Raw genomic sequence first — 26,893 nt, 5'->3', positions numbered from 1 at the left:
GACAACAGTAAGGTTTATACTGCGAATATGTCAGCTCTGCTCGAGCCAGCCCGCTAAAACCAGCAATGAGACTAGGGTAGCACAGGGGATCACCTGAGTGTGTAGCCAGCGGGTCCGTGTGTGTGTGTGAGCTGAGCTGCCCCCCTTGCTATGCCTGCCCTAGGTACAGAGAGAGGCTGAGTTCAACCTAGTGACCCAGAGGGGATAAATGTCCATAATTTCCATCAGGCACTGACCATGTGATTACTAGCCTGTTAACCTTTTCATTGCTGCTTTGGGGCCTGGCCAGCTCGCTCATTCTAGTGAGGGAGGAATCCAGGCTGATAGAGCAGTAAGGCGTGATCCAGAACCCCAGGGAGTGCTCAGTGTGCAGAAGGGGTTATTTAGTCTGCAGAAGAGAAGAGTGAGGGGATTTGATAGCAGCCTTCAACTACCTGAAGGGGGGTTCCAAAGAGGACGGAGCTCGGATGTTCTCAGTGGTGGCAGATGACAGAACAAGGAGCAATGATCTCAAGTTGCAGTGGGGGAAGTCTAGATTGGATATTAGGAAACACTATTTCACTAGGAGGGTGGTGAAGCACTGGAATGGGTTACCTAGGGAGGTGGTGGAATCTCCATCCTTCGAGGTTTTTAAGATCAGGCTTGACAAAGCCCTGGCTGGATGATTTATTTGGGGTTGGCCCTGCTTTGAGCAGGGGATTGGACTAGATGACCTCCTGAGGTCTCTTCCAACCCTAATCTTCTATGATTCTCTGATTTCAGACTGGAAATAAGGCATAAATCTGTAACAGAGAGAGTAGCTAACCATTGGGTTGTGGTGGCTTCTCCATCACTGACCATTTTAAAATCAAGTCTGGATGCTTTTCCAACAAATATTCTCCTCAGAAATTCTTTTGTTCTATAGGAGGTCAGACTAGATGATCACATTGGTCCCTTCTGGCCTGGGAATCTAGCCTCCCTATGCTGTTCTTGTAGCAAGCTAACTCAAATCCATCGGTGCGCACTGGGCAGCAATGCTCCCAGCTGCAGTGTAGACATAGCCTTCGTGACTTGCCCCTGGTCACAAAGGGAGTCTGTGGCACAGCTGGGAATTAAACCCCTGTCTCCTAGACACTAACCACTGGACTACCCTTTCTCTATATGGAACAACAGCTTCGTAGCTTGGAAGTATCTGACCGTACTGTCTTGCCCTACTGTTAATCCGAGAAGCACATTTCTAATCCCACAGGGGTCACCCCTATCAGCTAACTTACAACTTGTCCTATTTACAGCAGGGTTGTAAAATGCATTGGCAATCACGTTTTTTTTTAAACACCTTTTATCCTAATCTAGACAAGGCCGAAGAGTATGTGCTTGTCGCATTGGATTGGTAAACAGTGTCCAGCAGAGAGTAGGAGTGTTTGGATCCAGGATTTTGGATCTAGAAATACAGTCCCTAATTTGACTTCAGCTGGAGGTGAGCTCCCAACCCAACCCTCGTAATCCAAACACACCTCTCCTGTTCTGAGTTGCCCAGATAGTTGGTACATGTCAGCCTGTGGCAAGGTGACTCAAGGGGTTCAGGCCCTGAGCCCTGCCCTTCCGTTACTATTTTGACTTGGAGAGATCTCTCATCCAGAGCCCAATGTAGGCAACAATCTCCTCCTGGCTGTTTCATGGCTCTAGCCGGAGGCCTATCTACAATGTCTGTCTTGGGTATTTCTCTGGTCCCCTCCAGCGTAGCATGTAAATGCCAAGGCTTGTGTGTTCCCGCTGAAGAGTGAAATCTCGCAGCTGGCTAGAATATTTACCTTCTCTCCCTTAGGCGCCTGTAACAGAATAAGAATAGAAGCTGTGATGGCAACACAGTAAATAGGAAGAAAAATAATTGCACTTCCTCCCCCGGCCCCTTATTGCAGAACTGATAAGAAATGGCTCCCCATCCCTTCCAGTGGGTTAGCATGCCAACTGTTACAGTTGCTTCTCCTCTCTCCCTGCCTTTATGGTGGGTCAGATGCTGGTGCTACCCAATGCAGGCAAGAACTGACTGATGTTTTATTTTTAACAGAGGGAAAGGCAATGGCTCATAGGAGACTATTAAATAAATGCAGCAGACCATATCCTGCTTGGCATTCAAATCCTCCTAAAATATCACGGCACATTTTTAACAGGGAAGGCCACTAACCATTCAAACAACTTGCCTGAGGAGATGGTGGATTCTCTGCCACTTGCAGTCTTTAAACCAAGACTGGATGTCTTTCTAAATTAGATGCTATAGCTCAAACAGCAGTTATGGGCTTGATGCAGAAGTTACTGGGTGAGGTTCCCTGGCCTGTGTTATGCAGGAGGGCAGACCAGATAGTCATAATGGTCCCTTCTGACCTTGAAATCTATGAATTCATCTGCAATGCCCACGAGAAACAAGTTGATAATGATGAGAGGTCACAGGTTGCTCCTCATGCAATGAGATGCTGCGTGTTTGTGGAGTGCACAAATGACAGGTCTGAGGATGAGATCTCCAAAGGTGGACAACTGGTGACCTAACCATGGCTTGTGCCCATGTCTCCAGAGGTAAAGAGCCTTGACTGGTCACTGCTCCTATTTCATGCTGATGCAATTCCATTCAAGACAGCTCAGTTACACCAGCATAAAACTGGAGGTTTTATGGTGGTAGGGGATTAACCCCAAACTAATGAGTGCGCTCACTGCATGTGTCTTATGCAATATACTCCCCCAAGTACACCCTACTGAGCTGTTATCACTCTTCTTACCTTTGAGCACCTGAGACTGCATGGCCCCTCTGGTCTTTGGATTTCTGGATCAGCGGAAGCTGGATCATGGACCGATGAGTTGCTCTCCATGCCACCAACCTGCTGCAGTTTGACCATATCCTGTCTAGCAACCTACAACACACAGCTTCAGTTAGATTTCTGTCTTATCACAGAGGATTATGGGTGTTGTGGCAAATTGCTGGCACTACTTTGATGGGTCTCTGCTTTCTTTTCTTGGGGAGGGTTCAGGGCACCATTTCTTGCCCCTGAACTGGGGTATTAACTGCCCCACTAGTGTCCTAGAGGAGGCGAGTGGAGAGGGAGGGACCCAGGCCTGCCCTCTACTCCGAGTCCCAACCCAGGGACCCTAGGGATAGCAGTAAACCACTTGAACTAGCAGTTCCTTTCCCTGGACTACTTCCCTCTCCTGCCCTTCAGCTTGTGGGGCTTCCTGCCCTCCCTCTGCACAAACCATGTATCCCTTTACCTACGGTCTTGGTCTTCTTAGCCCACTGCAGCACTTCTCCAAATTCTCCTCTGCTTCCCTCCAAACTGCTCTCTGCTCCAACACCAATCCACTCCGCTTCAACTCCTCCAAACTGCTCTCTGCTCCAACGCCAATCCCCTCTGCTTCAACTCCTCCAAACTGCTCTCTGCTCCAACGCCAATCCCCTCTGCTTCAACTCCTCCAAACTGCTCTCTGCTCCAACACCAATCCCCTCTGCTTCGACTCCTCCAAACTGCTCTCTGCTCCAACACCAATCCCCTCTGCTTCAACTCCTCCAAACTGCTCTCTGCTCCAACGCCAATCCGCTCCGCTTCGACTCCTCCAAACTGCTCTCTGCTCCAACGCCAATCCGCTCCGCTTCGACTCCTCCAAACTGCTCTCTGCTCCAACGCCAATCCGCTCCGCTTCGACTCCTCCAAACTGCTCTCTGCTCCAACGCCAATCCGCTCCGCTTCGACTCCTCCAAACTGCTCTCTGCTCCAACGCCAATCCCCTCCGCTTCAACTCCTCCAAACTGCTCTCTGCTCCAACGCCAATCCGCTCCACTTCGACTCCTCCAAACTGCTCTCTGCTCCAACGCCAATCCGCTCCGCTTCGACTCCTCCAAACTGCTCTCTGCTCCAACGCCAATCCGCTCCGCTTCGACTCCTCCAAACTGCTCTCTGCTCCAACGCCAATCCCCTCTGCTTCAACTCCTCCAAACTGCTCTCTGCTCCAACGCCAATCCCCTCTGCTTCAACTCCTCCAAACTGCTCTCTGCTCCAACGCCAATCCGCTCTGCTTCAACTCCTCCAAACTGCTCTCTGCTCCAACACCAATCCGCTCTGCTTCAACTCCTCCAAACTGCTCTCTGCTCCAACGCCAATCCCCTCTGCTTCAACTCCTCCAAACTGCTCTCTGCTCCAACACCAAGCCACTCTGCTCCAACTCCTTCCCTTGTCTGATTGAAGCAGGGGGGTTTTACCAGGTGACTGGCTTCAGGTGCTCTAATTCATCTATAGAAAACTTTCTTCCCTCTACAGGGAATAAGGCTCCCTTCGAATCCTCTCCTGCTGCCCTCTGGCCATGCTGTATCCAAGGACCTGGTTATTTACAAACTACCTATATCACACTACCGGGGCAGATTGAGCGGACAACTGTTACCAGGAGACGACTGTGCATTGGCAATTCCCTCAAGTGTTTTTTCAGCCTGCACTGGATATGCCACTGACTTAACTGATAACCAGGAAAAGGCCAGATTCTGGTTTCATCTGTGCCTGTTTTACACTGCTGTCTTGGATGGCATGACCGCCAGCTGACAACGATAGATGATAAGTGAAATCAGAAAGAGGCCTGAAGACTTGTTTATAATACTTAGTCCTGCCAGGACCGCAGGGGACTGGACTAGATGGCCTCTCGAGGTCCCTGCCCGTCCTATGATTCTCTGATTCTTAACTTTTGGGTTTGCTTTGAACCAGAACACAGGGTAGGACCACGATCACAGGCTGCCAGAAGGAACCTCTGGGAGGTGAGCTGGCTTCTCTCCAAAGCTCTCTGTAGGAAATAGAGCATAGACATGGAAATAGTGTAGGAGAAAGCAGCTCACCTCCCCGGGCTGCAGTTGGGCTCCCGAATGCGGCGAGTCAGAGCAAATGGTTTCTATCACCTCCCGGATGATGTGGGGGAAGTCCTCAAAGGTGCTGATGTAGAAAACATTCTGCAGGTTGCGGTGTAACAAAATGCTGTTCAGTTCTTGGGGGTCAGCTCTGGAGACCCCCACAGCGATGACCCGGATTCCTGAAACAAATGGCTCCCTCATTAGACGGGCATACGGGCAGAGATCTTCCAAGCTGGTTAGGGGGGTTCACCCCGCAGTGCCCACTGACGCCGATTAATGGGAGTTGTGGGGTTAAATCCACCCATCAGCTTGGAAATTCTCAACTGCAGAGTAAAGTCAGGCTCAGCTCCCAGCCACAGCTTGTCTTGGTTCACTAGAAATTGCTCACATTGAGGTGAGGAGTCAACTCTTAACCCCTAAGCCATCTTTTCCCCTTTGTCACTGGAGGGAGCTGGGGGTACGAGGCTTGCTCTGATAAAGGCATGCCCAGCTCATGGTCTCCACCTGTGGCTTCTCCATTAAGACCGCCGGCAAGGGCACAGAACAGTTACACGAACTCTTGTCATTTAGGGATTGGACAGAGACTCCAAACTAGTGCAACACAGTGCTCAGAGGGGAGTGACAAGCCCATGAGGTGGTGCTGTTCTCAGCCCACCCCGCGGAAAGTCCATTACAGACCTCAGCATGGGAGCAGGGAAACCTCATTGGATTATCTCAAACGGGTTGTGAGACTGGACTCCCCTCCCGCTCCAGAGCTGGTCTCCAGGAAGTACCAAGATATATTCATGGGGCAGTGCATGGGAGAAGCTGGCACTGCCATTGCCTGGGACAAAATGTGGACATCAGTTTCCCGTACGGTTGCCAACTATGTAATATTTAAAACTGGACACTCCAGCAGACATGCCAGAACCTCCTCCACCCCTGAGGCTCTGCCCCTTCCCCCAGGTCTCACCCCTGCCCTGCCCCGCCCCGCCCCTTCCCCTGAGACCCCGCCCCTGTTCGCTCCTCTTTCTTCCTCCCTCTGTCGCTCACTGCTCTTTCTCTCTCTCCCCCAACTCTGCACGGAGCCGGGGCCGGGAGCTGCAGCCGCCCAATGCAGGTAGGAGGCGGCCCCAGCGAAGTAGGGGCTGGGACGGGTGAAGACTCAGCACCTCCCTGCCTCCCCCACCTGAAGTGACTGGACTTTGGGTGTCCGGTCAGTAGATCTGACCGGACACCGTCAGGTCCCCTTTTCAACCAGACTTTCTGGTCGAAAACCGGGCACCTGGCCACCCTGAGCTGTCAGCCATCAGAGTATTAAAGCCAGTACAGATCAGATTCTTCATCTACAAACATTAGGTCAAGCTCATACCAGGTGGGCTCATTGGGCTCATTATGTCTGGTCAGGGGCAAACCCACAACTTTTAATGAAGGAAGAAGAGATAAGAGAGATAAGAGCCCAGGAAGCCAACAATAAACTATGTTAGGACCCAATCCAGCACAACTAAACTCATAGGAGTTTTATCATTCACTTTGCTGGGAGCAGGATTGGGGCTTTCAAGAAAAGATCCCTACCTAACGCATGCGCCACTCTGGCTGGTGGCAACACATCGTCCTGGGACTGTCCATCGGTCACTAGCACCAGCGTGCGAGGCACGGTTGGTCTCATCCCTTTGGAGGACTGAAATAACTCCTTTAGCACATAGCCTAAGCCACGACCTAGAGGAAAGCAGAAAGATGCACAGCCTAGAACATAAGAACGGCCAGACTAGGTCAGACCAAAGGTCCATTTAACTCAGTCTCCTGTCTTCTGACAGTGGCCAATGCCAGGTGACCCAGAGGGAATGAACAGAACAGGAAATCATCAAGTGATCCATCCCATGTCGCTCATTCCCAGCTTCTGGCAAACGGAGGCTAAGGACACGATTCCTGCCCATCCTGGCTAATAGGCATTGATGGGCCTATCCTCTAGGAACTTATCTAGTTCTTTTTTGAACCCTGTGATAGTCTTGGCCTTCACAACATCCTCTGGCAAAGAGTTCCACAGGTTGACTGTGCGTCATGTAAACAAATACTTCCTTTTGTTTGTTTTAAACCTGCTGCCTATTAATTTCATTGGGTGACCTCTAGTTTTTGTGTTATGAGAAGGAGTAAATAACACGTCCTTCTTTACTTTCTCCACACCAGTCACGCCTAGATCCCGCAGTGCCAGGTGTATGAATGGTAGTGCTGTGGGTCTGAGTCCGTCTGATCCAGTTTGCAGGTGGAAAAAAGGACATGTTAGAAAATGTACAGGCTGGCCACATTAAGAGAGATTAATCGGTGCCAAAGCCACTTTAGGTACAGGGGAGTCAAGACTGGAAGGGACTTCCTAGGCCATTGAGTCCAATCCCCCGTTATCACATACTCCCATTCATACATTTATCAGGCGCCCTTTCAAAACTAGGTAGGTTGTTTGCCCGCCCCACTACTAATATAAAGAGGCTGCTCCAGAACCTCCCCCTGGTCTGGCGGCTAGAAACCTTCCTCTAATTTCTATCCTAGTTAACTGGCTCCTTCAAGACAGGGGCAGCTATTTAGGTGACCAGCTTAGAAAGGATAAAATGAGGGCTAACTTCCCACAATTTAAAGCTCCTGTGTGTGTATTTCAGTGTCCTTGCAATAGCAACCCAGGTAAAACCTAATTATGTTGTCTGAACGGACTAGCTAAATGGCTAACCCTTCTCTAGCATGCCTGTAGTTACAGACAGCGCATCTTCAGACGGCTGAAGGTTTGGGGGATTTCTTTTTTAAAACATGAAATATTTTGGGTCAGTTGCTACTTTACTAGCCTTGATGCTCCCAACATAGGTGAGGGATGTGTAAATAATTTTATCCCCGACAGGAGGGGTTTTCCAAAACACTGAATTGGCCTGCCTCTCTTTCCATTGAGGTCAACGGTAAAAACCCCCATTGACTTCCGTGGGAGCAGAGCTAGGTCAGCACTAAGAGCTTCTGAAAGTCCTACCTAATGTGCACACATAAATAATATCACTGAGAGTTATAGACATGCATCGAAAGGGACCAGACCCGGTGATCTAAATAAATCCCAAGGAAACAGAATCTGGTGCTGAACCATAAAACTCAACGCTGAGAATTCTTGCATGTAAGACTAGTAGGATTAGCATTAGGATCAAGGCTATGTTTTAGAGTTAAAAGCACTCTTTAAAATATTCCCAGTCGATAGGTAACCTTACGGTTAGGGCTCCATGTTAGGTATAAAAACTAAATTAAGGAGGGTGATGGGATATAAAATTATAAAGAGAAGGTCAGACAAAAAACTAGAATGATGATGAAAGAACCAGAATAGATGGCCAGGCAATTATTAAAAATGGGTCCAAACCAAAACTCTAGACTCACCCCAATGCAAACTTTAAAGAAGTTTAGATCTTAACTTCACAAGCAGCCAATCAACCTCTAGAACAGACTGATTCAAAACTCGAAAGCAAAACCACACCACCTGACTGCTGGGCAAGGTGAGAGCCAAATGCAGATCAAGACTTGGTGACTTGGGCCCATATTTCTAGCTGTAATGTATGTGGCCTGCAAACACTGACATGCATACACGGTACGCACCTGTCTTTGTATTGCCTCCAGTGTACTGCAGCTCCTTGAGGGCTCTGAGAGCTCCATTGCGATCGTTGTGCTGGTTAAAGTGGAATTCAGTCCTGGGCTCTTCGCTGTACTGAGCTACAGCGATCTGCCAAAGAGCACGTGAGGCCGATAAAGGTGGCAGGATGGAGCTAAGGAGCAGGGGTCATGGATATAAGCACACGAGTAAAAGGCAATGATCATGGGAGGGGGATGCTATTAATGGTCTGCAGGCAATGAGAACATGGAACTCCACCTTCCTTAGTCAAGTGAAAGAAAGCAACATGGAGCCTTAGCCTGAAGGTCCAATTCAGATATCATATGTGCAAAGGGCATCATTACAAACAAAGAACCCGTACCAAAGCCTATGGCAGCCAGTAGGAGTCTTTCCATGGACTTCATTGGGCGCTGGCTTAGGCCCAAAGTGAGCACACTGAAATGCAAGGTTTCAATAGCGTGGAGATCATCTTTTTTAGTGCGGGTGGGGTTTGGGGAAACTGCTAGAAAATGGCATAAAACAGGGAATGTCCAGCTGGGGCCCAAGAGGAAGGCTGGCCCAATAGTTAGGATGCTAGTCTCAGGCTTGGGAGAGCTGGGCTTAATTACCTTCTCTGCCACAGACTTCCTATGTGACCTCAGGCACGTCATTTAGCCTCTTTAAGATTCACAGCGTTCCCTTAACTCACAGGGTTGTTGTGAGGATGAATAAAAAGAAGAAAGGTACCTACAATAGATAGATAGAATAATGGTCTCTTGCCTGTGTTCCCTCGGGCCCAATTCTGGGGAAATAGGAGACGATCCGGTAGAGGAACTCCTTCACTTTATTGAAATTGCTCTGGCCAATGCTTGAGGACTCGTCCACCAGGAATGCGATGTCCGCTTTGAACTTGCCACAGACTGCGAAGGGAAGGTAGAATGTTCGTAAATCACAGACAGGAAGGCCTGGGGTCTCCAATCTGTCTCATATTGGACGGGATTTGTCATAAAAGGCTGGACTATTCTTCTTTATGGGAGAACAGTCCGAGACACAATCACACCTTGTGGTTTCAAGGGTGTGTTGAGTGAACAAGATATAATACATTCACCCCCATGGGATGACGCTGCACAAAACTCAATGCTCTTACATGCATTTTATGCCTCTTCTTTATGTATTAGACACTGGTCACCATCAGAGACAGGACGTTAGACACAATGGCTCATCAATCTGTTTCAGAGCAGTGGTCTCAGTATTATTACGATTATAACAGGTGCGATTATCTAACATCTCTTGGCTCTTTCACCTGCTGACAGAGAGGAAAGAGCTCCACCTTCTGGACTGCGCTGCTTAGGCCTCAGCTGGAGTATTGTGTCCAGTTCTGGGTGCCACATTTCATGAAAGATGTGTACAAATTGGAAAAAGTCCAGAGAAGAGCAACAAAAATGATTAAAGGTCTAGAAAACATGACCTATGAGGGAAGATTGAAAAAATTGGGTTTGTTTAGTCTGAAGAAGAGAAGACTGGGGGAGAGGGGCATGATAACAGTTTTCAAGTACATAAAAGGTTATTACAAGGAGGAGGGAGGAAAATTATTCTCCTTAACTGCTGAGGATAGGACAAGAAGCAATGGGCTTAAATTGCAGCAAGGGAGGTTTAGGTTGGACATCAGGAAAAACTTCCTAACTGTCAGGGGGGTTAAGCACTGGGATAAATTGCCTAGGGAGGTTGTGGAATCTCCCTCATTGAAGGTTTTTAAGAGCAGGTTAGACAAACACCTGTCGGGGCTATTCTAGATAAGACTTAGTCCTGCCATGAGTGCAGGGGACTGGACCAGAAGACCTCTCAGGGCCCTTTGCAGTCCTACAATTCTATCATTCTATGATCGCCAACATGCCTCCTGCAGCACCTGTTTTTGATCTCGGGTTTTCCCGCCAAGTATTCACCCAGCGCAACCCAGTTTTAGCTCGTGATCAGAGGAGACCACAGCATCCAAGAGGTTATAATGCACCAATTCGTCAGCACTGAATCCCATGTGGATTGAAACTCACTTGGCCCAGAGAGAGTGGTCAATGGTGGCGACGCTTTAGTTGTCACAACTGTGGTTGCTGGGGTCATTCTTAATGTCATGGTGGTGGCTGATGGAAGAGGAGTGGCCCTTGCGCTGCTAGAACCCCCGGACCAGGCTCTCGTAGTGGCAGGTGGTAAAGAAGTAACGGTAGGAGCAGGAGTGGAAGGATTCCCTCGAGATCCCACTGTAAAAAACAAACAAACAAAGGAGGGGAACTGCATCCATCGCATAACTAGTTCATAGCAAGAACACAGCTAGCCCTGAAAGGCATCGGGATTGCATGGGAACACGCCATGCCAAGAACCATCTCATGAGCTAGTGGTGACAGGAAAGACACCAGCAGGAATTGCAACACAAGGCCCCGTTTCTCATACCTATCCGCTCAGTAAGCGCCACCTCTGGCCCCTCCGTCTCTCCGAAGAGCGGTCTTATTGAAAAAGAGTACATCCCTCTTGGCTTCAGGTTTGCAACTCGATATGATCTAGAAGCTGCTCCCAACAGTTCAGTGGAAAGATCAGACGCTGGAAAAAAGAAAGGAAAGAGGGTACGTTACTCATAGACTTTAAGGCCAGGAGGGACCATCATGATCATCTAGTCTGACCTTCTGCACATCACAGAATCCACTCCTGTAGTAGGCCCATAAACTCTGACTGACTTACTGAAGTCCTCAAACTGTGATTTGATGACTTAAAGTTACAGAGAATCCACCATTTACTCTAATTCAAACCAGCAAGGGATCCATGCCCCACACTGCAGTGTAAGGAGAAACCCCGCAGGGTCTCTGTCAATCTGACCGGGTTGGGGGGAAATTCTTTCCTGACCCCAAATATGGCAGTCTGTTAGACCCTGAACATGTGAGCAACTCACCAGCCAGACACCGGGGAAAGAATTCTCTGTAGTAACTCAGGGCCCTCCCATCTAGTGTCCCATCCCTCAACCATTGGAGATATTTACTCATAGCAGTCACATATGGGCAACATGCCATTGTAGGCAATCCCTTCATACCATCCCCACCATAAACTTATCAAGCTCAGTCTTAAAACAAGTTTGTTTTTTTGCCCCTATGCTCCCTGTGGAAGGCTGTTCCAGAACTTCACTCCTCTGATGGTTAGAAACCTTCGTCTAATTTCAAGCCTAAATTTATTGATGTTAATATAGAGACAAAGAAACTCATTGTAACCACAGACAGACCCTGTCTGGAGCACCCTACATTGTAATTATAGCCACAAAGTTTGGCAAAAAGGGAAGTTTTAGAGGCAGTTAGGAGAGGGCGTGTCAGAGGTGTTAGTTCAAGGCAGTTCTATCATCAATACCGTCATGTTACTGCTTGAACACTGAGGGCAGTGGGAGATGGGGGTACTCAGAAACTTTCATGTCTACAGCACCTTCCATGTCTACAGCATCTTCCACACAAGGATCTCAATGCACTGTACAAATTTTAGACCAATTAAGTCTCCCAACACCCTTGTAGGGAAGGTACCATTCCTTCCAGGATTTATTAGGAAACTGAGGCCCAGAGATGAGTCATCCAAAGTGGCACAGGAAGAGTGGCATTGTGGGGAGAGCCCAAAGTCCCAGTCCTTTGCTCTCACTACTAGACAAGACTCTTATTTCTTGGAGGGAAATGAATGACGTAAGAGGGAAAGAGCGGAGCAGGATTCAAAAGAAGGATCAAGCATTTATATGGACAATGAGAACATCCACAGTGGGATTAAATTGGATTAGAAAAAGATCAGGGATGTAAAGCTTGATGCTTCAGCCCCTAATCCAGCCACTGATTGTCTGGGGTTAGGAAGACACTTCCTCTGTAGGTGGTTTAATCCATGATGGGGTTCCGTGCACCTTCCTCTGGAGCACTCCTGCCACTGTCAGAGACAGGACACTGGATTAAATGGACCTTAGGGCAGATCCGGTCTGGCAATTCCTATGTTGTCGTGAACTAATAACTGTCTGAGCAAGGGGAACCAAAGAATAGTGAAGATGTGATATTGTGGCAATATGGACCTTCCCGAGATCTTTAGGAGACAGATAAGGAGCCCACTCTACAACTCTCCCCAACTCACATTCTCTTCTTCTTTCCTTACATTAGCTTTCCTTACCCACAGCCATTCATCAATGACACCTAAGAGCCGTTACCTGATGCCAGGCGCCATGTTAATAAATATGCAGAGGCCCCAGGAACGCCCGTCCAGCTCAGTAAAATGCTGCTTTCCGTGCTCTCCTGAACTGCAAACTGAGTCACTTTAGGATAACCCACTATTTAAAAGGGAAGAGAAAAGAAACAATGATCGTTTGCTACTGTGTAAAGGCTTAAATCGATGGCATGAGCCAAAAGAGCTCGAGAGGGAGAATCTACTTTGAATTTCACAGGGCCAAAATTTCACACATTATACAAGGGTGGAATCCTGGGCCCACTGAAATCAATGGCAAAAATTCCAGATAGGCATTACAGAAACAAAACAGATGGCTGGCCTGTTGAGTTTGGTATCTTGTCTCTGGGAGGCCTCTGCTAAATACTTCAGAGAAAGATCCAAAATATCCAGACTGCTCCTGGCCAATTGTGCCAGGCCGCACGTGGGTGGGAAATTCCTGCCAGCTGGTTATCAGCTCTCGGATCCTCTCCATGTGCCAGCTGTGATACTGACATTCAGCCTGCCTCACTAGCAGCGTATGTAGGAACAGAGGGAATGATTACAGCATGGTACAGAACTTCCATAAATCCGAGTCAGCAACTGCCAGATCCTTAGCTCGTGGAGATCAATGTTGCTGTCCCCAAACCAATGGAGCTATGCCGATTTATTCGAGCTGTAGCTATGATCCCTATGCTTTAGGTTGTTTCTTTGAACTGATCCCAAACTCTTGATACTTTGAGATGAGCACAGAAGCGTCAGCCTGAACAGATCTACTTCCCAGTTGCAATGGTGACACTATATACTGGTGTCTGCCCACGTCTCCTCGGTACTGACATGTTTTGGCACTGAGAAGCACTGGGCTTCCCTCCCGTTCCTGGATCATTGAAGACACACGGATGGTGTACGTTGTGCTTTCCTGCAGCTTAGTAATTGTGAAAAATATGATCTCTGCTGGAACAATCCGTGAGGTTTCCAAGCCACCTAATTAATAACAACAATAAAAAAAACAGAACAGTTTGTGATAATGACAGGAGAAAGTAACAATGCTTCCTGTAGCGAGCATTATTTTTACAGTCCTTTTCATCCACAGATCTCAAAACACTTGGCAAAGGAGAATGAGTGTTATTATCCCCATTTTACAGCTGGAGAAGCTGAGGCAGAGTGAGCTTAAGGGACTTGCACAAGGTCACATAATGTATCAGTGGGACAGCTGGGAATAGAACCCAGACTCATGGCTCCCAGTCCAATGTTCTATCTACTGGACCACACAGCCAAAGAATATGGACAGAGCTGGTCCAAATCAAGGGGCAATGCGGGAGTTCTCTCGTTAGCAGACAGGGGGCAGCTGTGCTTTTCCCATACTCCCTTAGTTTGCCCCTCCTTACCAATATGTGGGTGTACTAGCTGGTAAAGAGAGCCCTTAAGGCTCTTCCTGTTTAATGTGGAGGTTGTTATTTTCAACACTGCACAAAATTGTCAAGAGTTGGGAGGCTCCTGAGAAATCAGAAAGCTGGGCTTTCACTGGAAAAAAAGATGGCAATTTTTTGCATCCAAAAAATTCCCTTTTTCCTACATTGGGAACTTTTTATGAAAAATCGTTGCTTGAAACTTTTCGTGGCGATTTTACCCATAAAGGTCATGGATCATCTTCTGCTTTTAAAATGAGGCATGTGCAGAAGTTAATTTCTTTTTATGTTTTTAAAACAATTGCTTAAATAAATCCCAAGATGGGTCTGAACAGGCCAAACGCTTGTAAAGCTCATACTCGGTTACACAGAAAATTTCAATCATAATTTGGAAAAATGCAACGCAAAGGTTCTAGAATTGTTTCTGCAAAGCTTATTGCTCAGTTTTCAACCAGCTCTTCACGTTAAAAGAGATCATTGTTACCTTAGTTCTTCTCCTGCATTCACTTCCTGCATGCCAGGAATTGCAACTTGCGCAAAACAGCAGCAGCTGATGGAGGTCTCCCACCTGCCAGCACCTCCAAGGGTGTATCCTAGACATTCCAAGCTAGCTTTAGTCTAGCTAGCTCCGGTACCTGAGCAGCGAAGCGATGGCAGTGCATGGTTTAGTGCGGGCTGTATAAGCCCATCAAGAACCTTAGGAAATTCCTGGCATGGCTAATGGGTGCTGACATGGCTTCACTGTTCGGGTACCTGAGCTGGATTGAAGCGAGCACAGGCACGTCCACACAAGCAGCAATTACGCCCCGTGACTGCAGTGTAGACATACCCTTAGAATGGGAGATAGACCCTGGAGAGGCTGCCAGTCCTGGGGACTGGCCCAGGAGAGATGGCATGGTGCAGGGAGCTACTCCTATGGCCTGCTTGGCCACTCATTGATTGGCGGTGGAGGTGTGTAGACTGGACTGGGACCAGGAGGGTGCACTGAGGAGAGCGGAGAAGGTTGCGTGCAGAGCCGGGAGCTCTCACTCCTCCCATCTGGCAAGACTAGATTGCAAAGAGAGGGAGAAATACCTTATGTCTCTCCCTGATTCCACGGCTGTCTCAGGAGCAAGGGTGACATACTCGAGCTAGCCGTGGCTGGCTCCTCCCAGTCAGAAGGACTGAGCATCAAGCTTCAGGGATTGTGCTTTGCAGATGTGCGGCCTCCTGAACATCCACTGGGTTTGCAGCCTGGATTATAGAATCATAGGACTGGAAGGGACCTGGAGGGGTCATCTAGTCCAGTCCCCTGCACTCATGGCAGGACTAAGTCTTATCTAGAATAGCCCCGACAGATGTTTGTCTAACCTGCTCTTAAAAATCTTCAATGAGGGAGATTCCATGACCTCCCTAGGCAATTTATCCCAGTGCTTAACCACCCTGACAATTAGGAAGTTTTTCCTAATGTCCAACCTAAACCTCCCTTGCTGCAATTTAAGCCCATTGCTTCTTGTCCTGCCCTCAGAGGTTAAGAAGAATAATTTTCCTCCCTCCTCCTTGTAACAACCTTTTATGTACTTGAAAACTGGTATCATGTCCCCTCTCAGTCTTTTCTTCTCCAGATTAAACAAACCCAATGTTTTCAATCTTCCCTGACAGGGCATGTTTTCTAGACCTTTAATCGTTTAATCTCTGGACTTTCTCCAATTTGTCTACATCTTTTCGGAAATGTGGAGCCCAGAACTGGACACAATACTCCAGTTGAGGCCTAATCAGCGCGGAGTAGAGCGGAAGAATTATTGCTTGTCTCTTGCTTACAACACTCCTGCTAATACATCCCAGAATGGAGTTTGGGTTTTTTGCAACAGTGTTACACTGTTGACTCATATTTAACTTGTGGTCCACTGTGACCCCCAGATCCCTTTCCGCAGTCCTCCTTCCTAGGCAGTCATTGCCCATTTTGTATGTATGCAATTGATTGTTCCTTCCTAAGTGAAGTACTTTGCATTTGTCCTAATTGAATTTCATCGTATTTACTTCAGACCATTTCTCCAGTTTGTCCAGATAATTTTGAATATTAATCCTCCCCTCCAAAGCCTGTGCCAAGCAGCAGTGAAAGGGAGAAAGGGCAGGATCCTTCTGGGGCCTCTTCCATGATTGAAAACACCCATCCAGGCCTAGCATGCCCACACACCCAGCAACACACAAACATACTTGTGAGCTGGTGGAATAACTGAGCAGAAGCCAAAAAAGCAGGTGCAGCCAAGAGGAGCTTTTCCTCCAGGGACAATGGTTGTAGCTGGAAATCAAACCAAGTTACCACGAGCACAAGAGAAGAACAAAAGACTCCCCACACCAGGGGTCCAGCCCACTCTTACGAGCCTGGGTGAGGACCCCAAATTTCTTAAAAGCATTGTCCCCACTCTGCCAGTTTATAATCTGTCCTTGAACACCCGTGGGAAGAGGCGGGGGACACTGAGATGAGAGTCACTTCCAGAGTATTAGGGACCTCCAGCGCTCTCTCACAGTACTTTACGTGGCCGGTGGAGTAGGATGCCTACCACTGAATGGGACCCAGGATATCTTATAGTGCGTTACGCCCGGAGTCCTTTTCCAGGAGACCTTCAAGCTGTTTACTCCAATGTCAACGATCCGCAAATCCCGGACGGTCTGGATGGGGTTTGAGTCTGCGAGCGAGGCTGCAAAAATGAATGAAATACAGAGACCTGAGTCAGATTCCGATACCTTTCCGGCCACTGAATGACACCCCACTCCACGACTAAGCCTGCTGACATCCGTGGTTCTATGCCTGGAGAACGCTGCTACCCATTGTGAGTCAGAATATCAGAGTCTAGCCCATGGTACGCCCAGGGCTACATCCCTGATCTCACAGGATCCTCACCAGAAGCATTAGGTATATACCCTCTGGGCATACCTCACTTAATGCCTGCCATTGCAGGGGCCTCGGGTATTGGAGCGCCTCAGTCCTGCCGTTCACTGCCTCTGGCACACAACAGTTGAATGTGCTGAGAGCTGTAACGCTTTGGCCTAACTCTGGCTGTTGGGCTGGGCATGGGGGAGGCTGGGTGGTGTTTAGTTGGGCTGGGTGGTGTTTCCAGCTCCCATAAGGAACAACAGGGCCTCCTGCTGAACTGAGCTGGACAAGAGAGAGAGACCGAAAGATTTGAGTCCCCAAGTATAACGTTACTGAGTGTTCCCAAAGTGCTAAATTCATTTATGCAGGTAGAATGTGTGTTGCATTCCGCTCAAGGATAACAGTCTACTACTGCTGCAAGTTAACAGGGCTGCTCCTTTAGTTCAAGTGGCAAAGGTCTCTGCTGAAGGTGGTAGGTTCAAACCCTGATGTCCCATGCAAGATGGGGTCGTTACAGCAGAACTCACCGGTACGGTGCGTGAGAGTCACTTCTGGTCCCTCGGACTTGTTGAACATAGCACGAACACCAAGTGTATAGTGGGTATTAGGCAGCAAATGGTCAATGTGATAAGCAAGTCCCCTGCTGCCCAGGTACTGGCTCTTGGCAACTCCTCTTCCTGAAAGGACAAGGACACCACAGTGCATATAATTCACCAAGAACAGTGGATCTTCTCCAAAGGGTACTGCTTTTCCTCCCAGTAGTATTATTTCCGAGGCTCTCTGGGGAAGGGTGTAAACACAAAGTTGTGGGGGGAAGCGAGTCATTTAGAGAGGCATAAAGGATGAGAAGTAGGAGGGAAGGGATTCAACTGAACAAAGGCAGATGGAGGCTGAATGAGGAAAGGTTCCCTGGCAGCTAGTCCTCATACCCTGTAGCCGCATTCCCCTTGGCCTCGGACTGGCACCAGGCACAGAAGTCATCAGTGACATAAATGGTCTGGAAACCAGTCAAAATCTCCACTGGGGAATACCCCCTGGAATGAACGGGATTCCTTGAGGACAACACTTGATTCCTCTACGAATAGAGTAAGAGACGATGGCCCAAAGATTTCTCAAACCAATTAAGACAAGACCGCAATCCCTGACATACTCACAAATCACAGCTACTCTGGTGGCCAAAAACGGAAGCTCATGTAAACTACATTTGGCGCATGTGGATCTTTGTTCCCCTCTAGTGGCTGGTCCATGCACGAGATTAATGAGTCAGCTATAGCAGTGGTTCTCAAACTTTTGTACGGGCGACCCCTTTCACATAGCAAGCCTCTGAGTGAGACCCTCCCCCCTTATAAATTAAAAACACTTTTTAATATATTTAACACCATTATAAATGCTGATGGCAAAGCGGGGTTTGGGGTGGAGGCTGACAGCTTGCGACCTCCCATGTAATAACCTCGTGACCCCCTGAGGGGTCCCGACCCCCAGTTTGAGAACCCCAGAGCTATCGCTAAATTCTAGGGGTCTCTTTCCTTCAGATCAGCTGGTGGATGCTTATGCTTTTAGCACTGAGGGCTGAAGGTTCAAACCCTTCTGACAGTAACACACACAGCCTGCTTTTTCACACCCATCACCGGCAATTCGGAGCATTAGCTCCGCAGATATTGGCCCTGCAGGCCCAGAGAACTAGAATAAAGCAATCTCCTGTAGCCAGGCAATATTCCACATGGGCAGACAACCTGCATCGCCAGCTTGAACGTCCTTGTCACCCTTCTGTGTATAACCTAAGCAAACCATGGCGACCGATCTGCACTCACCTCTGCCCGCTCCCCCTGGGCTCCAGGAGATTCGGTATCCGGTGGCTGCAGCGGTGGCCCTCCATGCAAGGGAGATGGATGTGCTCGTGTAGGAAGTTACCTTGAAATTGGACACGTAGCCAAGCGGCGCTGCCAGGGGAAAGTGACGTTAGCTGATGTCTTGATTAGTAATGTGCTCAATAAACGCCAGCGCCTCTCAGGGTTCTCACTGCTAACAGCACTGGGGGGAGTGACTTTTAGGGAACAGTGACTTTCAAAGGACATGGTGGCAATCTTATCTTTGAGCTGCTGTAGGTCAGCCAGGGATGCAGTCCCGCTGCTATTCTTCTTGTGAAATCATGGGGCAGATCCTCAGCTGGTGTAAATCAGCGTAGCTCCATTGCCTTCACTGGAACCCCGCCGAGACACACCAGCTGAGGGGGTGGCTCGTAGCCTTTGACTGATGTCAGGAGTCTGCCAAGCCATGGGTGCAGATCATCTTATTCTGTCATCCCTTCTGATCACACAAGCTTCATCAGATTAAGTTGGGTCAGCAGCTGGCTGGGAGACAGCCAAAGGAAGCCTGGGTTACTGCAGGGAGTATTACTGGTGGCTCAGTGGCTGCAAAGTACTGAGTCCAATGCCCCGCCAGGGCATTAAGAGGCTCTGTACTGCTTTAGGTGCTGTTGCCTTTTGGAAGAAATATAAAACAAAAGTCCTGGCATTCTTGATCTCTAACAATCCCGTCACTCTTTTCACAGGAGAACGGGTTTTACCCCAGAGTCAAATTCCAACACTGGCATGTACTGGCAATTGCCCCTGCATTTCAGTTAGCTATAATATTTTTCCTCCATTTGTGTCCCAGACTGTGGTGTAATGCTGCTCTGTGAGGTTAAAGTTGTCATGTTCTACCCCAGAGGTGGCTGCATTCCAGAGGCGGGGATACAGCTAGTTCGTATAACGCTTTGGAATGAAAAGCTCAGATCACAAGAAGTTAAGCGTGCGTCTCCAGGGCCCTTTGGTGCGCTCTGTATTGTCGGTATATACCGGGTACCTGAGCTCCCCGGGCAAGGAGAGGCACCGCTTCCGCGCCACGCGTGTACTCACACGTCCTGGCTGAGGCGGTGATCCCAGGCCCCTCTGCCGAGCCAAAGAGCACGTAGAGGGAAATCACATACTCGCTGTCGGGGGCCAGGTTTCGGAGCTGGTAGGCCGTGGTGGAGCTGTTCAGAGCCAGCTGCCGCGGTCGGTCTTTGTGGAAGAATTCTTTTGGGGGGAAGAAAAAGAAGCTGAAGAGTAAACCGTGTTGGCAAGTGGAGCAGGTGGGAGGAAGCCTGGGGGCCAGAGAGTAAAGCTAATCAATATTAAGGCCAGAAGGGGCCACTCTGACCATCTAATCTGTCCTCCTGTATAACGCAGGCCAGAGAAGTTCAAAGACCCAGTCAAAGACCTGGATTTCTACCAATCCAGCCTCCAGGGAGCAACAGGAAAGCCCAGACCGAATGGGTTAGACCACGCTGCCTTTGCAGAATCAAATGCTTCGTTTGTTTCGCTCTCACTGAAGGTAACCTTTACAAAACATCAGCAAGAGAATCGAAACACTTTTGTACAGGGGGATTTTCCCTTAAAGGGATTAAAAGAAACAAATGAACCAACAAAGAAGGTGCTGTTTGAAGCAGAAACCTGCCAAAATTAGTCAGTTTCCACCCTCCAGAAAGAGTCCAGTGGACAGTATCCCTGTAAGGAAGGCCAGGGTTGGAGTTGCAGGTGGTCTGCAGAATTTACAGCCTCTCAAGGGAGAAAAGCCACAAGGTCAGGAAGCCTTTTCCATAAGCCCCTGCTCATGGGGCCTGATTGTCTGCTAACTCTTTCCCAGGCCTGATGCAGGGAGAGGGTCAGCAGGGTTCAGGTGGCCCCTTAAACTCAAGGGCATGGCCTGACCCCCTCAGTGTAAGTCAGTGCAGCCTCTGGGCTGCTCTAGTCTGTACACTGCTTCCCATGGCCCTTATGAGTCCTGGGAGCTAGGGAGCCCTAGCACAGTGCACTCTGGCCATGCTCTTTATGCTGGGGGCAGAGAGTGAGGGGCATTGTGTGCAGAATTCTTCCGCCAGCTCGCCACTGGCTGGACAGGCCCTTAGTGCAGGGATATTCAGAGAGCTTTTCTGCTGCCAGAGCACCCAAATGGGCCCTTAATGGAACTGAGAATTGGACCCAAAGGGCCCGCAGTGAAAAAAGCTCCCTGCCCCGTTGCACGTGGGTTGTCGTAGGGTGACCAGGTATCCGGTTTTTGACCGGAACACCTGCTCGAAAAGGGACCCTGGTGGCCCCGGTCAGCACCATCAACCAGACCGTTAAAGGTCCGGTCAATGGTGCTGCACGTTAAAGGCAGGCTAGTCCCTACCTGTCCTGGCACCATGCTGCACCCCAGAAGCAGCCAGCAGGTCCAGCTTCTAGCGCAGGGGGGCCATAGGGTTCCATGTGCTGCCCCCGCCCAAGCACCGGCTCCGCACTCCCATTGGCCAGGAACCGGGAGCTGGCAGGCGGTGCCTGCAGTGGGCGAGAGCAGAGCGCAGAGCCTGCTGCCCCCCATCTACTAATATAGGACCTGCTGGCCACTTTCGGGGTGCATGCAACATGGCGTCAGGACAAGCTGGCACCCTGCCTTACCGCTGCTGACCCAGAGCCGCCCAAGGTAAGCTTGTGCCCCAACCTCCAGCCCTGAGACCCCTCCCAACCCAGAGCCCCCTCCTGCACCCCAAACCGCTCATCCCCAGCCCCACACCTGAGCCCACACCCCCAGCTGGAGCCCTCACCCTCTCACACACCCCAATTCCCTGCCCCAGCCGAGTGAAAGTGAGTGAGGTTGGGGGAGAGCGAGCCCCCAAGGGAGGGGGAATGTAGTGAGCGGGGGGCGGGGCCTCGGGGAGGGGGCGGGGCTAGGGTGTTCGGTTTTGTGCCATTCGAAAGTTAGCAACTCTAGGGTTGTGCAACGTGGACAAGTGACCCCTGCCTGAGCTGCCTCGACATCTGCCATTCCCTGATTTTACGTGCTCGCTGTTCCAGCTTTGGCGCTGCATTGAATGCTGGGCGGAGGGGGCCTGCCCGCGCTACGGGCTCAAGAAACACCGGCTTACCTGGAGTAGGGCCCCAAGCCACTCTGTACCCAGTGGCCCCAGCCACTGAATTCCAGGCGAGCAGGGCAGAGTTGATTGTTACGTCGGTCACTTTCAGGGTCTGCACAGCGCTCGCCGCCACTTTAAGAAAGAGAGCCGAGCAGTGTGGGTAAGCGGGGCAGGTTATGGGTCTGACGGATGCAACAGGAGTGGAAAGACTCTCACTGAATTCAGGGGGACTTGGATCAGGTCCTAAGGGACCTAAGAAAGACCACAATGCACCAGGCTGCTCTATGCATAAGAGACCAGAGGGAGGTTGTCAGCCCCGGGTGATACTGGCTAGGAGGTGGCTGTGCGTGACCGGGAGACCTGGGAGCCAACCTGGGTACAAGCAATGCAGGGATCAGCCTGGCTGATCATCTGTTTTAGAGATCTACACTGCGGCCCGTCACCGTGGCCTCTCAGCACTATCACAGTACTCCATAAAGGAGGATAACTAACATCACCCCCAGTATTCCTGATAGGGAAACTGAGGCACAGAGAGACAAAATGACTTGCCCCCAGTTCACCAGCAAGTCAGCGGCAGAGCTAGACCCCCACATTTCCTGGCTTCCCATCCCCTGCTCTGGAACCTAGGCCAGGCGTCCCCAAAGGGAGTCCTGTGACCCTGTACGCTTCCTTCCCCGTACGTGTACCTCAACTCTCTTCTGGGCAGCAGCGCTACTCAACCTCTCCCACCCCCACATCCCCAGCTGCCTGTTCAGCCCCTTTGCCACCCTCCTTTGCCACCCCCCATCCCCAGTCCCTGTTCCTTCCATGCCTGAGCTCTTGCTGATCTGAACTGAATGATCTCACCCACTTGCCCTCCCAGGCCTTTCCCCTCCCACTTGCCCACCCCAGGGCACTTACAGGTGGTTGCCTTGCTGCTCACCACGGGCCCCTCCACGTCCCCAAAGACGGGGTTGACAGTGACGGTGTATTCCAGCCCAGGCTGCAGCCCCGGGATCATGTAGTCAGTACAAGTGTCGTCCAGGTTCACGGTCTCAACGCTGCCCCCTGCCCCGGAGAGGAGACAACAGCTGGATACACCCAAGTCTAGCTCTCGAGGGACACTCACCTGTGACTGGTTCCCCCCTTCTTTTCCCACACCCCCCAGAATACAGCATGCAGGACACCACCAATTAAATGCCACACACTGACCAACAGTCAGACCCATCGGTGGCCACCCTAATGTGTGGTCAGCTCCGGTGGGAAGAGAGAAGAGGAAGGTTGGGCTTGTGGTGAAGGCACCAGATGGGGACTTAAGTTCTAGGTTCAATTCCAGCCCCTGCTACAGCCTCCCTGGGTCCTGCCCCTTATGAGGGAGCTGGGGTGCAGATTTCTCCCCCCAGCTCTACACTGGCTGGGCAGGCCAGTTGCTCTGTGCCTCAGTTTCCCAGCCGTAACATGGAGATGATCATATTTCTCTTCTGCCTCACGCATGTAGATTGTCAGCTCTTCAGGGCAGGGGCTGTATGTCCCGGGCCTGTCACAATGGGGCCCTGATCTCGCTTGGGGCCTACAGGCTCTACTGTAAATAAAAACAACAACAATGACTGGGAGTGGCTGGGTCATTACACATATTGCATCTATTTCCCTCACACCTTCTTGTCTAAATGGGCCATCTTGATTAGCACTACAAAAGATTTTTTCTCCTGCTGATAATAGCTCATCTTAATTAATTAGCCTCTTACAGTTTATATGTCAACTTCCACCTTCTCTGTATGTATGTATATCTATCTATCTATCTTCTTACTATATGTTCTGTTCTATGCATCCGATGAAGTGGGCTGTAGCCCACGAAAGCTTATGCTCTAATAAATTTGTTAGTCTCTAAGGTGCCACAAGTCCTCCTGTTCTTTTTGCGGTTACAAACTAACACGGCTGCTACTCTGAAATATGGCAGCTTTGATACCCACAAACTTCCTGGGGGCCAGTCAGTCATTAGGGTGCCCCGATGGCACAGGAGAATAAACCAAACCCACAAAATACAAACAGCTGCGTGTGATTGGGCAGGTAACATGCTTCACTCCTGTTGGAAGAAGGGGGGAAACCTGTCTGCTTCAAAAGGGGCCCAGCTGGTGGCAGTGCTGTCCATGGGCTCCCAAGGGAGTCCTCTGGCTGGACGGATGGCTACCCCAAAGCAGGAAGTTGAGGTTGGGGGTACAGGGCAGGGCAGGGAATATCTGTGGAGCTCTGGGAAGGATGGGAAAGGGTCATCTCCTCTCCTCCAGGGAATATCACAAAACACAAAGCATGCTCAGACTAAAATGTTATTTGATCTGCAGGGGACACTCCTGTCCTGGCTGGAAGGAGATAGGCAAATCTCACATTTCCAGGACTCTTAAAAGTTACTGAAGGAGATTGACAGAGCCAGAAGAGTACCCAGAAGTCACCTACTACAAAACAGGCCCAACAAAGAAAGTAACAGAACACCACTGGCCATAACATACAGCCCCAACTAAAACCTCTCCAGTGCATCATCAAGGATCTACAACCTATCCTGAAGGACGACCCATCACTCTCACAGATCTTGGGAGACAGGCCTGTCCTTGCCTACAGGCAGCCCCCCAACCTGAAGCAAATACTCACCAGCAACCACACACCACACAACAGAACCACTAACCCAGGAACCTATCCTTGCAACAAAGCCTGTTGCCAACTGTGTCCATATATCTATTCAGAGGACACCATCATAGGGCCTAATCACATCAGCCACACTATCAGAGGCTCGTTCACCTGCACATCTACCAGTGTGATATATGCCATCATGTGCCAGCAATGCCCCTCTGCCATGTACGTTGGTCAAACTGGACAGTCTCTACGTAAAAGAATAAATGGACACAAATCAGATGTCAAGAATTATAGCATTCAAAAACCAGTCGGAGAACACTTCAGTCTCTCTGGTCACTCGATTACAGACCTAAAAGTGGCAATTCTTCAACAAAAAAACTTCAAAAACAGACTCCAACGAGAGACTGCTGAATTGGAATTAATTTGCAAACTGGACAACATTAAATTAGGCTTGAATAAAGACTGGGAGTGGATGGGTCATTACACAAAGTAAAACTATTTCCCCATGTTTATTCTCCCCTCCCCCACTATGGTTCCTCAGACGTTCTTGTCAACTGCTGGAAATGGCCCACCTTGATTATCACTACAAAAGGGTCGTCCGTTCCCCTCCCTCCTCCCCCCCCCTGCTCTCCTGCTGGTAATATCTCACCTGAAGTGATCACTCTCGTTACAGTGTGTATGGTAACACCCATTGTTTCATGTTCTCTATGTATATAAATCTCCCCACTGTATTTTCCACAGTATGCATCCGATGAAGTGAGCTGTAGCTCACGAAAGCTCATGCTCAAATAAATTGGTTAGTCTCTAAGGTGCCACAAGTACAAATTTTCTTTTTGCAAATACAGACTAACACGGCTGCTACTCTTAAAAGTTACTGCATCTTTCATTCTTCTTGCATGCGTAAAGCCAACGGTGGCTATTCTTAGTTCAGCCACTAGGGGGTGCCATGTCCTCATTTTCCTGTCTGTGTCAGTAGTATCCTTGTTCTGCCAACACACCCTCCCGCATGAGCGGCTATTTTAATCTAAAAAAGAAAAGGAGTACTTGTGGCACCTTAGAGACTAACCAATTTATTTGAGCATGAGCTTTCGTGAGCTACAGCTCTCTGTCTTGGAAGATGGGAAAGAACAATCAGCCCCATCCAGGGAAACACATTCCTGGGATGTACATTGCAGTGTAGAATTATCCCTCAAACCAGCGTTCTAGAAGCGGGGTGGGAAAATGACCCCTGTTGTATTAATCACAAAAGGGGCGAATATGTATGAGTTACAACGACAACACCCAATGGTCCCGTTCCCTTCTGGGCGTCCGCTACAAAGTTGCGTGTCAGGGAAATTTGCGGGTGTTGGATTTGATTACGGACAATGGATACGATGGACGCACACACACACACACACAAATAGCCCTCTAGCTAGGAATGTGATGCAGGGCCTATGACACAGAGTAGAACGTTTCTGATTCCATCCAGCAGAGGGCAGTAGTGACACATACACACTGGCCAGTTCATCTAGCCTTCTCCCCAGTTGTAGAATGGGGAACAGGAGGCACTGAGAGGTAAAGTAACTTGCCCACAGTCGCATAGTGCATCAGCGGGAGTAAGACCCAGGAGTCCTGAGATTTAAAAAAAACTGAGGAATACACACCTTTTGCTGCATTTCTGCGAGGGCTGAAATACCACACAAGAACCTGTTCTTAAGGAACAAGTCCAGAAGGAAAAGAAATTATTATGATTTGTATTCCCCGTCATGGGTCTGGGCCCCATAGTGCTTGGCACTGTACAAACGCAGAACAAAAAAGACTGTCCCTGACCCACAAGTGCCTGCTTTCCCGATTTCCAGCCAAACGATCCAAAGCCAAAGGAGAGGACTGGCTAAATCTCTGCAATTTGGAGTGTTTATTCGCACTTTGGAAATCCATTCACTACTAGTTTATTACACAGTAGCAGGAATGGTGGTACTTCACCCTCTCCTTGGTCAAGGGTTCTCAAGCTTTTTCTTTCTGAGTCCCCCAACATGCTACAAAAACTCCACAGCCCAGCTGTCCCACACAACTGGCTTTCTGCATATAAAAGCCAGGGCCAGCATTAGGGAGTAGCCAGCAGGGCAATTGCCTGGGGCCCCATGTGACAGGACCCCCCGCAAAGCTAACTTGCTCAAGCTTCGGCTTCAACCCCGGGTGGTGGGGCTCAGGGCCCCAGGCTTCAGCCCCATACAGTGGGGCTTCGGTTTTCTGCCCTGGGCCCCAGTGAGTCTAACACTGGCCCTGCTTCACAGCTCCCCTGAAACCTTCTCATGGCCTCCCAGGGGCCCCTGGACCCCTGATTAAGAACCACTGCCCTAAAGCACCTTCCTTCCTGAGGATCTCAAAGTGCTTCAGAGATACCATTGAATGAATCATAGAATATAAAATAAAAGAAGAACATCTAGATTTCTAACACTTCCCTAACAACAGCATAAAGGGTGTTTGAATCCAG

General features: G+C 49.5%; 1 protein-coding gene across 1 annotated transcript in view; it reads right to left on the bottom strand.

The window, feature by feature from the left end:
* Window positions 1-26,893, bottom strand: part of LOC125636514 (collagen alpha-1(VII) chain-like) — an 83,267-nt gene that overhangs the window by 12,908 nt on the left and 43,466 nt on the right. Inside the window, exons 13-28 of the mRNA XM_075126878.1 lie at window positions 22,717-22,863; window positions 21,829-21,948; window positions 19,802-19,960; window positions 18,716-18,844; window positions 17,432-17,581; window positions 16,591-16,728; window positions 13,476-13,622; window positions 12,646-12,765; window positions 10,884-11,030; window positions 10,490-10,693; window positions 9,222-9,361; window positions 8,450-8,573; window positions 6,410-6,553; window positions 4,844-5,034; window positions 2,751-2,882; window positions 1,791-1,808 (exon numbers count right to left, since the gene is read on the bottom strand). Coding sequence (XP_074982979.1) covers window positions 1,791-1,808; window positions 2,751-2,882; window positions 4,844-5,034; window positions 6,410-6,553; window positions 8,450-8,573; window positions 9,222-9,361; window positions 10,490-10,693; window positions 10,884-11,030; window positions 12,646-12,765; window positions 13,476-13,622; window positions 16,591-16,728; window positions 17,432-17,581; window positions 18,716-18,844; window positions 19,802-19,960; window positions 21,829-21,948; window positions 22,717-22,863 — 2,210 coding nt within the window. The remainder of the gene's footprint in view (window positions 1-1,790; window positions 1,809-2,750; window positions 2,883-4,843; window positions 5,035-6,409; window positions 6,554-8,449; window positions 8,574-9,221; window positions 9,362-10,489; window positions 10,694-10,883; window positions 11,031-12,645; window positions 12,766-13,475; window positions 13,623-16,590; window positions 16,729-17,431; window positions 17,582-18,715; window positions 18,845-19,801; window positions 19,961-21,828; window positions 21,949-22,716; window positions 22,864-26,893) is intronic.

This window comes from Caretta caretta, chromosome 1 (genome assembly GCF_965140235.1).
Source record: "Caretta caretta isolate rCarCar2 chromosome 1, rCarCar1.hap1, whole genome shotgun sequence".
Taxonomy (NCBI): Eukaryota; Metazoa; Chordata; order Testudines; family Cheloniidae; genus Caretta; species Caretta caretta.
This window is presented reverse-complemented; position numbering and strand designations above follow the sequence as displayed.